This window comes from Syngnathus acus, chromosome 15 (genome assembly GCF_901709675.1).
Source record: "Syngnathus acus chromosome 15, fSynAcu1.2, whole genome shotgun sequence".
Taxonomy (NCBI): Eukaryota; Metazoa; Chordata; class Actinopteri; order Syngnathiformes; family Syngnathidae; genus Syngnathus; species Syngnathus acus.
The window spans coordinates 10,690,542-10,703,100 of NC_051100.1; the positions used below are offsets into that span (position 1 = coordinate 10,690,542).

The 12,559-nt window shown below is 39.2% G+C and overlaps 1 protein-coding gene across 2 annotated transcripts in view; it reads left to right on the forward strand.

Annotated features, from left to right (window-relative positions):
* Window positions 1-12,559, forward strand: part of cdh23 (cadherin-related 23) — a 129,146-nt gene that overhangs the window by 55,988 nt on the left and 60,599 nt on the right. For both annotated transcript variants that reach the window (XM_037272603.1, XM_037272604.1), the window contains exons 10-13: window positions 4,485-4,597; window positions 6,881-7,069; window positions 9,613-9,762; window positions 10,137-10,295. In XM_037272603.1, coding sequence (XP_037128498.1) covers window positions 4,485-4,597; window positions 6,881-7,069; window positions 9,613-9,762; window positions 10,137-10,295 — 611 coding nt within the window. The remainder of the gene's footprint in view (window positions 1-4,484; window positions 4,598-6,880; window positions 7,070-9,612; window positions 9,763-10,136; window positions 10,296-12,559) is intronic.

The following is a 12,559-nucleotide window of genomic DNA, read 5'->3' on the forward strand; positions in this document are numbered from 1 at the left end:
AGCTTATTTGAATAAGTTAGTCCTCATCCACGAATCCATATCGGTCCATATATAAGGTGCACCGGATTATAAGGCGCACTGTCGGCTTTTGAGAAAATTGGAGGTTTTTAGGTGCGCCTTATAGTGCGGAAAATACGGTAAGTGTAGGTGTCATGTCTACAGACATAGGTGCTTATACCAATGACCTGCATAAGGAAGGGTTGTTGTAGATTCGTATTCCAGACAGGTCAATGAAGCTGACAAACCAATTTCCAATTTAGCGGCACAATGCCCACACTGAGAGTCTTCACTTCTATCATCAAACCCCCCCCCCCACACACACACACACACACAGCGACATCAATCATGATCAACATAGGTCTCAAATAGAATAGAGCTTCTTGTCTCGATTGTTACCTCAAACATAAGACAAATTTAATATCCTGACCAAGATTAAATACAGCACAACAGTGACAGCCTTTCCGCCGTGTCAGACCTGGATGGGGAGCGTAAAGTCTGGGTTTCCCCGCCAAATTTGCCGCCCCCACGACCCAACGCCAGATAAGTGGAAGAAAATGAATGCAGCTATTGATCATTTATGTGGCTTGCAATCTGTCTTATTATCCACTTGAGAAATATCTTGCTTATCTGGATGACTAGATTTTTCTATTCCGATCCATCCATATTGCACTGTAAATCCACACAACTTTTGTGACTACGGGTGTTGCTATGGGAACGATCTTGGCAAGAAAAGTTCTTAAAACAGATGTCACTCTAGTGGGCTGAGGAGCCTGGACATTAAATAGCATACGGACCTTGTGAATACAGCCGGTTCATTTTGGCTGCCTACTGCCCCAGGCAGTTTCACTTGCATGAATATCTTTTCTACCCTTTGTGAGAGGGTGCAGAATTCTGGTCGAAATATTACCACAGCGTTGGCCCATACACATACGTACATGCCATGTGTATTTATTGACAGTCATTGTTTGAAGCAGCTCTCGTGCATTCTTGCCGAAGGCAAGGTAAATACTGATGATGCACGTGGATTCTAAACTGTAGAGCAGATTAGTGCACGTTTGTGCTACCGACCTTGCATGAATATGAAGCATTTCGGATTTTGCAGGGTCAAAAAGAGAGACTGTGGTCGTAGTGCCCTGTTCAATTTGTCTACTGGTCAGAGCACTCTGACAAGGTTGGATCTTTTATTGCAAGAGCAGCCATGAGTCAGTCTTTATCATTTTACCTCTTAGAGCTGATCACTCATCTCTTTCCACAAAATTTGAAAATGTCCCGCTTATGTTTTCAGGTTCATCACAATTGATGCCAGCTTGTTCCGCCAAACATGAAAATGCAGGGAAAAGTTTTAGACAAGCTGTTATTGCTTTATAGTACTTTACATACATATACTGTGGAACTGAAATGATTGTATCTGATAATGGACTTATTCCATTCCATGCATTAATTTCTTTTTTTGAATTCTATTATTTCAACCTCGATTGTAATTACAATAAAGTAAAATAGACTCACGTCATTGTTGCAGAAATAAAAAATAGCATATTTTAGAAAGAGTATAAGCTTGCCAAGCTTTGCTATAACAGATAATGAAATAGGACAAAAATTCAGTGTTTATCATGGTAATTATGGCAACATTTAGTACATATGTACTGTATCGTCACAGTTTATACTCAAGATGTATACAATACGTATTTATTTGAGTGTCTATAACTTACATGTCCAGTACAAATTAACATAAACTGACAAAACAAAACAAAAGTGCAGAACCATTACGACAATAAAATACTGTACTTGCAAATAAACATTATATTCAGACCTTTCTCTTCTCCCTTTCTCCACATAATTCAGCTTGACATAATACTGTGTCACATTTATATCGTTGCCCCTCCCTCGGTACACCTTTTGGCCTCAATTGAGGTTAATTACCTCAGGACTCAAATGGAGCTATCTTCTTCTGTCCCCACACTTGCCCTGTGCTCTTTCTTCTGAAGCCTCCCTCCCCTCAATTTCAGATTTACAGGGCAATAATAGAGCAGCGAATGGGGAGTGAGCAACACAGACATGGGTTAATCTGTTGATCCTAGCTGTTGTGCACTTTGGACTTTGCATCTGGGCGTACTGTATTTCTTCTCTACAAACTATCTGAAGAGAATGATTTCTAATCCACCAGAGTACAGATCAGGTTTATTATAAGAATGCACATGAAAAAAAGAGCAAAGTATGAAGCAATTTTTAGTAAGAATGCATGGCTGAAAGGCAGAGATATATTGACAGAGCAACTGAATTTGTAATATGTAATATGAGTAGCATTATTTTCTTATTCAAGTCTGGGGACTGACTAATAAAGGGGCGTAATTTTGGAATTGCTCTGAAATGGCCCTGAAATAGTTAATTCTGTCCTTCTGAAAAGATCATTTGGGGACAGTTTCTGAGCTCTGTGGACAAGTGTGGTGAATGTCATAATTTTTCATTCATAAATATGACAACGACGAGCATCAAACCCTTTGAATCATTGGAAAAAGCAATTCATCGAACACATTATTTATGCGCAAGCACATGCGCTTCGTAGTATTTGTAGACCAGACATGACACTTTTTTGTTAAAATAAAAATATACTTATTTCATTTTTATTATTCTGACCACAGCTGCCAAGCAACTCACCTGACATTTGAAATTAAATATTAATGATAGCTTTGCAGGTGCATTGGATACATCATCAAAACTGAAGGCGTTTTAGAAAACATACACACAGGAACTCTATTGAAAAGCAAAGACAGCAATGATAAAAAAAAACGTCATTTCAAAGAACAGAAAACCAAAATATGCAACGTTTTATTTGAATGTGAACCAAACTAAAGTAATTCCATTGTTTGTCCATACATTCACAAAGCAGTGAGTGCTATGTTCAATAATCTATATCCCTGTGGGTGAGGGGATGGACAGCTGAAGTCTACATGACCTCAAATGACCTTTCAGTCAAAAGATTGACGCATAGACTTCAAGATTTCAAGATTATAGATTTCAATCATCCTACCTTGCGTGTAATTTGACTGTCGTGATGTGATGTCAGGAGGAAGCATACTTCTCATGTTTTGGTTACCTAGCAAAAAATAAATAAAAAATAGAAACAGATCTCCATATATGGAGTAGAGTTCTATCCCATGGCCAACTATGCCCGCTTTAATTCTTTACAGCTCTCGCATTAGATTCTGTTTGATTGTGATGGTGCACTTTTGTTGTTTACAGTGTTTACAGTAGTGTGATTTAATTTGATTGATGAAAATCTAATCTGCAACAGGTTCTGTGTGTGTGTGTGTGCGTGCGTGCGTGCGTGCGTGCGTGTGTGTGTTTGCGTGTGTGCTATCCTCTATTGAGCAGCAGAGAATACAAAAAAGTTATAAACGCAAAGTTTGAGTGACTATCAAAACTTTGGTCCTCGACTGCATGTACAATAAATGCCGATATTAAAAATAGTATGGATTTTTTTTAGTACTATTCCGCAATGCACTGCGTCAAATACTTTTGATTGTAATTTTCTTTGTAAAAAATGCATAGCAGTGCTGATGCAGTTCAACCCATCAAGTTGTTTTGCACTCAAGACCGTGCATACTGACTTTATCGTACATGAGCCACGTCTTCATAAGCAAGTGAATAGTTTTTGCTGAGCATGTTTGCAGAGTCTTCTATTTCGTATACACAATGTAGCGGCGAGATAGAAGAGTTTGTGTGCTGTCAGCTGGTCAGGACAGAATATATTGACATAGGACGTAAGTGAATTACTTCCAGTTGGACTTGACTTGACTTTCAGGGTTATTTCATTCAGCTCTGTCCGTGCTATTGTTTGCCTTCTTATTGAGAAGATCTTTTCGATAACATTCACATGTATGGCTTGTGTCTATCTACAGATTGCATAGGGGCCTCTCCAGCTCTCCGACAAATACACACTGGGCCTCTCAAAATGGATTACAATAAAAGCAAGAGAGCAGTGAATGTTTCTGAATAATACTGTATAGTGTGGTGTAGTGTGTGTGTGTGTGTGTGTTGTCATTTCTCGAGTAATCCCCCTGGAATCTAATTAGCTGTTTCATGTATCTATCAATCCTTTGTTTACATTAATGTTTGCATGTTATTATACAGCAATAAACATGACACGTTCCTCATATATAAAGTAAAGCTGGCAAAGAAAGTGCAGCAGGCAAGGGGCTCGGACTGTGAGGGATGAAACAAGTGGATGCAGTGTGAACAGGTTAGAAGTGGTGGGTCAGCCTAAGGTGGAGTGAAGAAAGGAAGAGCAGCATAAGATACATCCATATTGCATGAAAGAGAAATCCACATTGCTAGTCCACCACCTTCCCCTTGCAGGGGCTTCTGTGCTGCATCCCAGGGGTTCTGTTGAATTAAGCACAACGACAGTCTCGTTTGGCTCTCTGACGTTCTTATCGGGTTTTTTCTCGCTCACTCTCCATCCACCCTTCTGTACTTCCAACTAGGGAACACCAACAGTGTTTTTTCCTTGGACTACATAAGTGGTGCGCTGACAGTGAACGGCCAGCTGGACAGAGAAAACCCACTCTACTCAGCAGGATTCACTCTTACTGTCAAGGTGAGTTGAGAAACGGGGGCGGAAGGGTTGGAGTTGATGCATTCAACATATTTATGGATTATTGGACACCACTCATTTACTTAACTATGGGTTCAGTATATTGTTCAAGGATAGTTGGACATGGTCTCAATGGCCGGGCAATCGAACCTAGTACCGTATTTTCCGCACTATAAGGCGCACCTAAAAACCTCCAATTTTCTCAAAAGATCAGGTGCGCCTTATATATGGACCACTATTGAGCCACTACAGCAGGCGTGTCCACAGTCCGGCCCGCGGGCCAAATGTATATATGGACAAAGTTTTAAAATGGGCCATTCATTGAAGCTGCGCCTTATAATCCGGTGCGCCTTATATATGGACAAAGTTTTAAAATGGGCCATTCATTGAAGGTGCGCTTTATAATCCAGTGCGCCTTATAGTGCGGAAAATACGGTACCTCTGGGTTGGTAGAGCAGCACCCTACCACTGGACCCCCCCCACTTATTCATGTGCAAAGGTGTATTTTTTACACAAATGAATACAAAACCAACATGCACAAAACTGGGTCGCGAAAAGTTTCATCGAACAACCAAATACATTTTGGTAATTATCTGAATAATGGTGCATTATTATTATTACCGTTATTATTTTATCATGTGAGTCATTGGAACCGCCAAACCCAGAGAATAATTTTGGCCCCTTCCAGAAACCCAAATACAATAATTTGTTTTTGCTTATATTAATACAGCCCAATTGGAGGTCTATGCTCGACTTAGTGTTATTGTCAAATATGATCCTTGTGATATTGCTAAAACAAGGCACCTTTGCACAGTACTGCCCTTTTCGTTGTGAATCAGAAATTCACTTTCAAGTTCAAGAGTTCATCTAACACGGGTAGACTGATAGATAATGTGCTCTTGCACAATTCTCATCCTGATAATGTGCTAAGGCATTTGTGGTTTGATCCTTTGATAATGTCCCTTTTGCAGTTTGGTGAGCAGTAAACACCCTGCAGTCTGTCCAGAGAGGGTTTGTGGAACTGAGTAGCACAAGATAAAGGAATGGAATTTAGTACCCATGCTCATGTGCAGGGCTGCTCCCTCTCTTTTCTTCTTTGTCCTCCTTTTTTGAAGTAGATGCTGTCTCTCAATTCCTCTGTCCCTGCCCTGAGCCTAAAGTGTATCACGCTTGCCTTGCACACCCTCTATCTTCTCAACTTTCAACCTCTGCTTTCTGCCCCCCCCCCTCCAGTAATTTCTTTTCAGCCACCATTGTGCACAATGTGCTTTGCAGTGTGCAAGAGGATGCGTGAAATGGATGTCAAATAGCCACTGAAAGTAGAAAGATACACAATCACAGAGCTTTTGTGACTGCAATGTTGAAAAGTAAAGTTCGATGTTATGTCGAGTCAAATCATTTGCACTTGAGTTGCACGGTAATAGTGCTTACTATATGATTCCCTAAAATTCACCTATTTGCACATTCAGTAGCTGTTCATGTTCATACAAAACGTGATTGTGTTTTGGAATGGGAGACCTCTAGTCTCTCTCACGCTTTCTGGTCTAATGCAAAAAGTGATACTTGCAAACATTCCAATCTTAGTTCATCTTTTTAATTGAAATCAATAATTTTAAAGAAGAAAAAAAGAATAAGTGAAAATGCTGTCACCCCAAAATGTATTTAGAAGATATAGATTTTTTTTTTCCTCCTACCTGCACTTTCGCTCTGCTGATGCTTCCTTGGTGATGCTGCTATTGATTTTTTTGCAAGGCAGAGTAATATGACTAATTTTTCAACTTCAGACTAAATAATGCTGAGATTATGAAGTTAAAGTGACTGGGATGATTGGGGCTGGATTTTCTTTATTTTCTGGACACAAGCAGTATGCTCTCCTGCTTGTAGCGCTCTATCAACTATCAGACCGTAGAAAGCCCAAGCCCATTTCTAGCTTTCTCCACCCCTCCCTTTTTTTTTCTCTTTGCAGAAGCTTCAATACTCAGACAGCCAGAGAGAGAAATTGTGTAATTAGGTCTTCTCAATTGAACAATTTTCTCTTAAATCTCATTGTGTCTGTGTGTGTATTGGTCTACACGTGAAGGTCCTCCTTTGGCCTCACTTTGAGCCCCTTGATTCAGCCTGTGCTCTTTTTGATTCGATAAATGAAAAGCTGTAAATGCCTGTCTAGATTGTGTGCTGACAGCTCCGTCAGAAATTACATTTAATGTGACGTATTGTGTCTTTTGTCTTCGTCTCGTCATACGTCTCCTCCACACAATGGCCGCTTCCTTTCTGGCTCTCCTTAAGGCCACCGAGTTGAAAGAAGATCGCAGCCCGTCAGACGCTACGGTCAGGACCACCTTCACCATCCTGCTGATCGACAAGAATGACAATGCCCCAAAGTTCAACAGTTCTGAGTACCGTGTCCGCATCACTGAGCTTGCCCAGGTGGGCTTTGCGCTGCCCCTCTTCATTCAGGCTGAGGACAAGGATGAGGTGGGTGGATGGTTGCCACTGCTAAGCATAATGTTGACTTGATAATGTTCTCCGTCAACAGTAATTGTTAAGACATTTTTAAACAGCACATATAATGTTCCTGCCACTTCCCATTAGCCTTATCTGTTTTCCAGACAGTCACAACACATACACACACTATAAGCTTTCTTCTTTCACTCTATCTGTCTCGTTCTAAAATTCTGCGCACATGCTTGTGCACACAGCCGACACCTGCACATTGGACTTTGCTACAATTTAATTTGCTCTGGAAGAGATGGGACAGAGCTTCAAATTATGCCTAACGAGGAAAATCAATCACACGGGGTGCAGATAAGCAGAAAGCTAGTCAACTCTGATTGATTTAGGCATAGAAGCAGTCAGGGTGGAATTTGTCAGATAACTGCAAGTCAAGTGGCTGGTGAGGGAAGCAAGAGAGGAGAAGAGAGGTCGTAAAAATACGTAAACTAACGGGGACCCTGAGTGTGTTTAATATCTTGCTCAATTGATTGTGCACATGCATCGTGCTGCATAAGAATAGTTTGAACGTTTTAGCAAGAAAATAATAATAATGATAATAATAATAATAATTAATAATAATAATATAAATTATTGCAATTAAGTTACCACATTTCCCAGAATGGTTGCTTAAAATAGTATGGGATTTTAAAAATTTTCATTTAGTTCTTTTATTTAATTGTTATTTTATTTTCTCAATTTCATTAGTTAAGTATTCAGAGGGGGTGTGTAAATTTGTAGTATTTATAGTTTTTTTTAAAGGCTTCATTTTAGTTTAGTTCTCATAAGATTTAGTATCAGTTTAGTTATTTGGTGTATTTCTATCACGACACATTGTGAAGTAAAAACTTGACAAAATGCATTATAATCTTTTTAAAAAAGAAAACAACACACAAATTCAAAAGTTACATACATCACAACGCTTACGTCTTGAGAAAATGTTGGACTGTCTCCCAAGAAGCATTCCACTGCTCCAAGCCACTTGCTTTCCTGTATCTGTGAGTCATAGTCAAATTAGACAGACGGACAGACAGACAGATTAAAATCAACCCCAAAAGCGTTTGTTCTTGTAATAATAGTTGTAACGTTGATAGCAGACATGCCAGAGGTTGATGCATTCGTTTCAGCTGCACGTGCATGTTATAGAGGTAATTTGCTTTTGTTTTGATTCGCTGTTGTGATCTGGTAAAACCCACATGTCAGTAATGATGTGCACACTCATTCACACTCGGCTACACCTGAACAGGAATCTTACATTCCTGCAGTCCAGGAAATTATGGGCAGATGTTTTATTTTTGAGACTATGACACAAGCGGTAGTTACCTCTCTCTCCCACTCTCTGTTTGGCTGTTAGTTCTTTCATCCGTTCTTCCGCGTGGCTGGCATTTATAAGAAGTTTTTTTTTTTCCTCCCGGAACCTGTCAACAAACTTTGTGGATGTCACTCCTGACAGGGTACTTTTATCAGGGGCTTCTAAAGGCTGAAGTAAATGGACGAGCAATTATATTTATGGGCAGTTTGAGGTGACATCCCTGCATATCGGATGGTCCTTTAAATAGGAGCCATCAGCCACGATGGTTCTCACACAGATAAAAACAAAAACAAGGGGGCTATTTGAGCTGCCAGCAAAATACCAATCGACCAGCGCACTCATCTTCCTCTGTCTGCCACAGTGGTGCTGTGACCGGCAGCCCTGCAGCTTTCAAGAGGATGGGGGGGCTCCAGAGATGGTTTCTTGGCAGCCACGGACTTCTCATGGTCGTGGTGTCAATTTGACCCCACCTTGATTTATATTCATGCTTTTGTACTTGAGGGATTATCTGTGTTTGAAAGACAGACTAAGACACGAGCTGCTCCTTTTTCTTTTTTTTCTAGAGGTTATTTGGAATTTCATGTCGGATCAAAAAGGGTTTCCGCGGCATAGTTGATAATTGTAAAGTTCCGACTCTAGTGCCCCCTCTTTTTTAACTAAAACACCATCCAACATAAAGTCAGCAGCATTTTGTGAGCCAGAACCAAATCCCCGATGTACGTTTCTGCATTTAGCTAGATAGTCACGCTTGTCATCAACGATCATAACATCTCTTTCTGCTCATAAAACACTTCTTAAAAGTATTAAAACAAATAGAATCCTACACTTTGATATATGTAGAAAGAATTACTGGAAAATCCCTTTGGAGACTGTCCAAACAAAATGTCCATACAGACAGTGATATCAGAAAGTAGCCGCCAGCATCGATCTTCTCTCTACCAATGTTTTAAAAGTTGCTTGAACTTTTAAAAAAAAAAAAAAAGTGTAAACCTGTAAACGTTCGTAGATCAACGACAACTCTTTCTAATATTTAGACTCCACTATAGTTTCTTGTCTGCTTCTTGATTTGCTGTTGTTCTGTCTCTGCTTTAAGTAGCTCGGCCAATTTGCATCATAGAAATGCTAAAAAACACAAAGTTTGCTCTCGGTTTGTTTTCAGAAAAAGATGAGTTTGTTGTTGGTTAAATAATGCTTTGTTGTTTCTCTCTTATGGTAGGGGGTGAACAGCATGTTCCAGGTGTTCCTGACAGGGAACAACTCTGAATACTTTACCATCTCCCCCACGGCCGTACAAGGCCGTGCCGACATCAGAATTAGGGTTGCCATGCCACTAGACTACGAGCGCATCCGCAGCTACAGTTTTTCTGTGAGTTAATAACAGATCTCTGGTTTGAGTCCAATTCTGAAAAGGAAACGAGGAAGAGGTGTGGAAAATGGACGACTAAAAACATTCATTGTTAAGTGTTAGATTTCCTTGATGACTCAAAGAAACATTCAGACTCCAAATTTCCTTGATGGACATAAAAGCGATTGAAAAGTTTGAAAAGTGATACACTTGTATGAAGTCCCACTCCACACCAATGAAGACTTTTTTGAACTCCAAAATTTCGAAATTAAAGTTCTTTGAGTTCTTTCAAGCACATTTTGATGTGCACCTTCTGTGACCTTAAAACAGTTTGTGTCTGATTAAAATGTAAATCTTGATATTATTGGTATAAATGTTTCTTTCTTTCTTTGCAGCTCTACGCCAATGAGTCCATGTCTGACCATGTGGGATTCGCTCGTATTTTTATTGACCTCATCAATGAGAACGATAACAGACCTATCTTCAGCAAATCTCTCTATAACATCAGCCTCCCTGAAAATACACCCAGCGGTACCTCACTGCTTCGTATTCTGGTGAGTGTTCAAAGAGTGAATGCTGAATGGCAAATTCTTAATGAATGACCACTTACCAACTAAATGGCAGAAGATACAATAAACCTGTGTACTTGTTATGTCACTTACTTGAGCATGGGATCAGTATTGGAGAGCTCCATTGGCTAGGTGTTGAAATGGTATGTAATATCATTATAAATAATTCATATAATTTTAAAAAAAAATCTAAAACAGGATTCATCTTATTGTAAAAAAAATATATATATGTTATTATTCATTGCCAGGCAACACAAGCAGCCACACCTGCATTCCACTTGATTCAAGTGCAAAACCCACTGTGTGAAAATCAATAGTGTTTATAGACCAGTGCTCATGAAATGGAGATTGCAGGGCAATCTAATACCGATAAGTCTGGCTGATGTTGGTCTTGTGCAGCCTGCCTGAGAATATGGAGTACTGTTTGAAGCCCAAGAGAAAAAGATGTGAAGGCTCACATAGTCACCATTCGATGACGGTATCTCAAATACATAAAACTATGCAAACATTAAACAGATGTTGCCCACTTATGGCGAGCTGTTCACTGAGAGAGCGAAACGGAAAGAACGTCATACACACAAACACATCTCCTTCAACTCCCTCAAAGTCAACACATGGCTAAAATCAGTGTCATTGCAGGCTTTGCTCAATTAGTGAGCCCACATGATTACAATCTAGCGTTGTGTGTTTGTCCGGTAATGTGTTTTCATAGATGTGTTTACCCGTGTGAGTCTGTCATAATTTAGTTCATTAGTAGTTTAGACAGTGAGTTACAATGTTTGTGATAAAATGAATGCAGCGGGCAGTTTATTTTCATGCTGCTGTCTGATGAAACAAGTTCACGGCCAGTGTCTTTGTGGTGGTCACGAGGAGTTATTTGAAGTTGAGGTAGGATTTTTCATCCATCTATTCACTTGGATGGCTAAATTCTGCCCATGTAAAGATGCTCATACATATTAGTTCTAAATATATTTTATGATTCATTTATCATTTGGGACCTGCCACCACTGCCAAAAGAAAAAAAACAAGTCCTTGCAAAGCAAAATATTTTTTATAGAAATGCGAAAATGAAAAAGTAATCGCTAGTAAATCATTTTACTATCTTAAAAAAAACAGATTTAGATGACTTGTTATTGCAAGTCTTGCATCTACTCTCAAATGAACCTCTTGTGCGAGTATATTGTCACCAACTTCATAACGTGCCATTCATTGTTCTCCACGGCTTCATTCTCTAAACTTTTCTAAATGTGTTGAGAGACCCAAAGGTGTCAATTGTCTGCGAGAGGCAAAATAAGGTTGCCAAATGATTTTTATTGCAAAAAACAATGATGGCTTTCTCATTTTAATGGTGTGCATGTCCAGACATATAATACCTATACAATGACTTACTGCCAAACTAAATTGCCTATCATTGCAATAATCCTTGAAGTGGATGTAATGTCTGCAGTTGAATGAGTTTGTTTGCGATTGAGACAGCGTTTTCTCTGCTTCAAGCCATACTTAAATTCTCAAAGCAATTAATTAATAATAATGACTACATTATGAAGCTTGTCAGATATGTTATATCGGTGATTTTCAATGGCCTTTCTACTTGTTAGTGCATGACTATGCAAAATAGCTTAAATGCATATTATTTGTCATTATGTACTTTTCTGCAACATAATTTAGCACTTTACAACTGTCCTCTAACGGTAGTGCTTGAGAATACATTGAATTGGTAAAAAAAAAAGTCATCTTGAATTTTGAGTTGACATGAAAATTGGAACTATTGATCAAGTATCCTCAGTAGATAATTTACACCTTCATGTTGAAAGAGAGTCATAAAATGAGTGTCATATGTCATATGTGATTGCTCTTTTTTTCCTTTCCATAAATTTATTATTGTCAAGTAGTGTGTGCTGTGCTCATTTCTGTTATGTCGTAGTGTGAGAGAGAGAGGGTGGAGTCTTGGTAATGTTTATACAATGCTTTATACCTATGCTAATTGGAATTATGCATGTTGTTGCCAGCTCTTCTCAAAAGTGCCCAACAAGCAATCTGATAATGTTGCTGAAAGGCTTGTTTTAGGTTAATATTCATTGCTCATCTGATCAGAGCTGATGTACAGAGGGAGCCTATGCATTTGGTAGTAGTGCCCACTCCTGCATCCCCGTGGACACTTACGCCCAACACATAAGTACACACACAAACACAGCTGTTTAATATTTATGCTTTGCAGTGTTACTTATCAGTATAAATATTTATTGTGA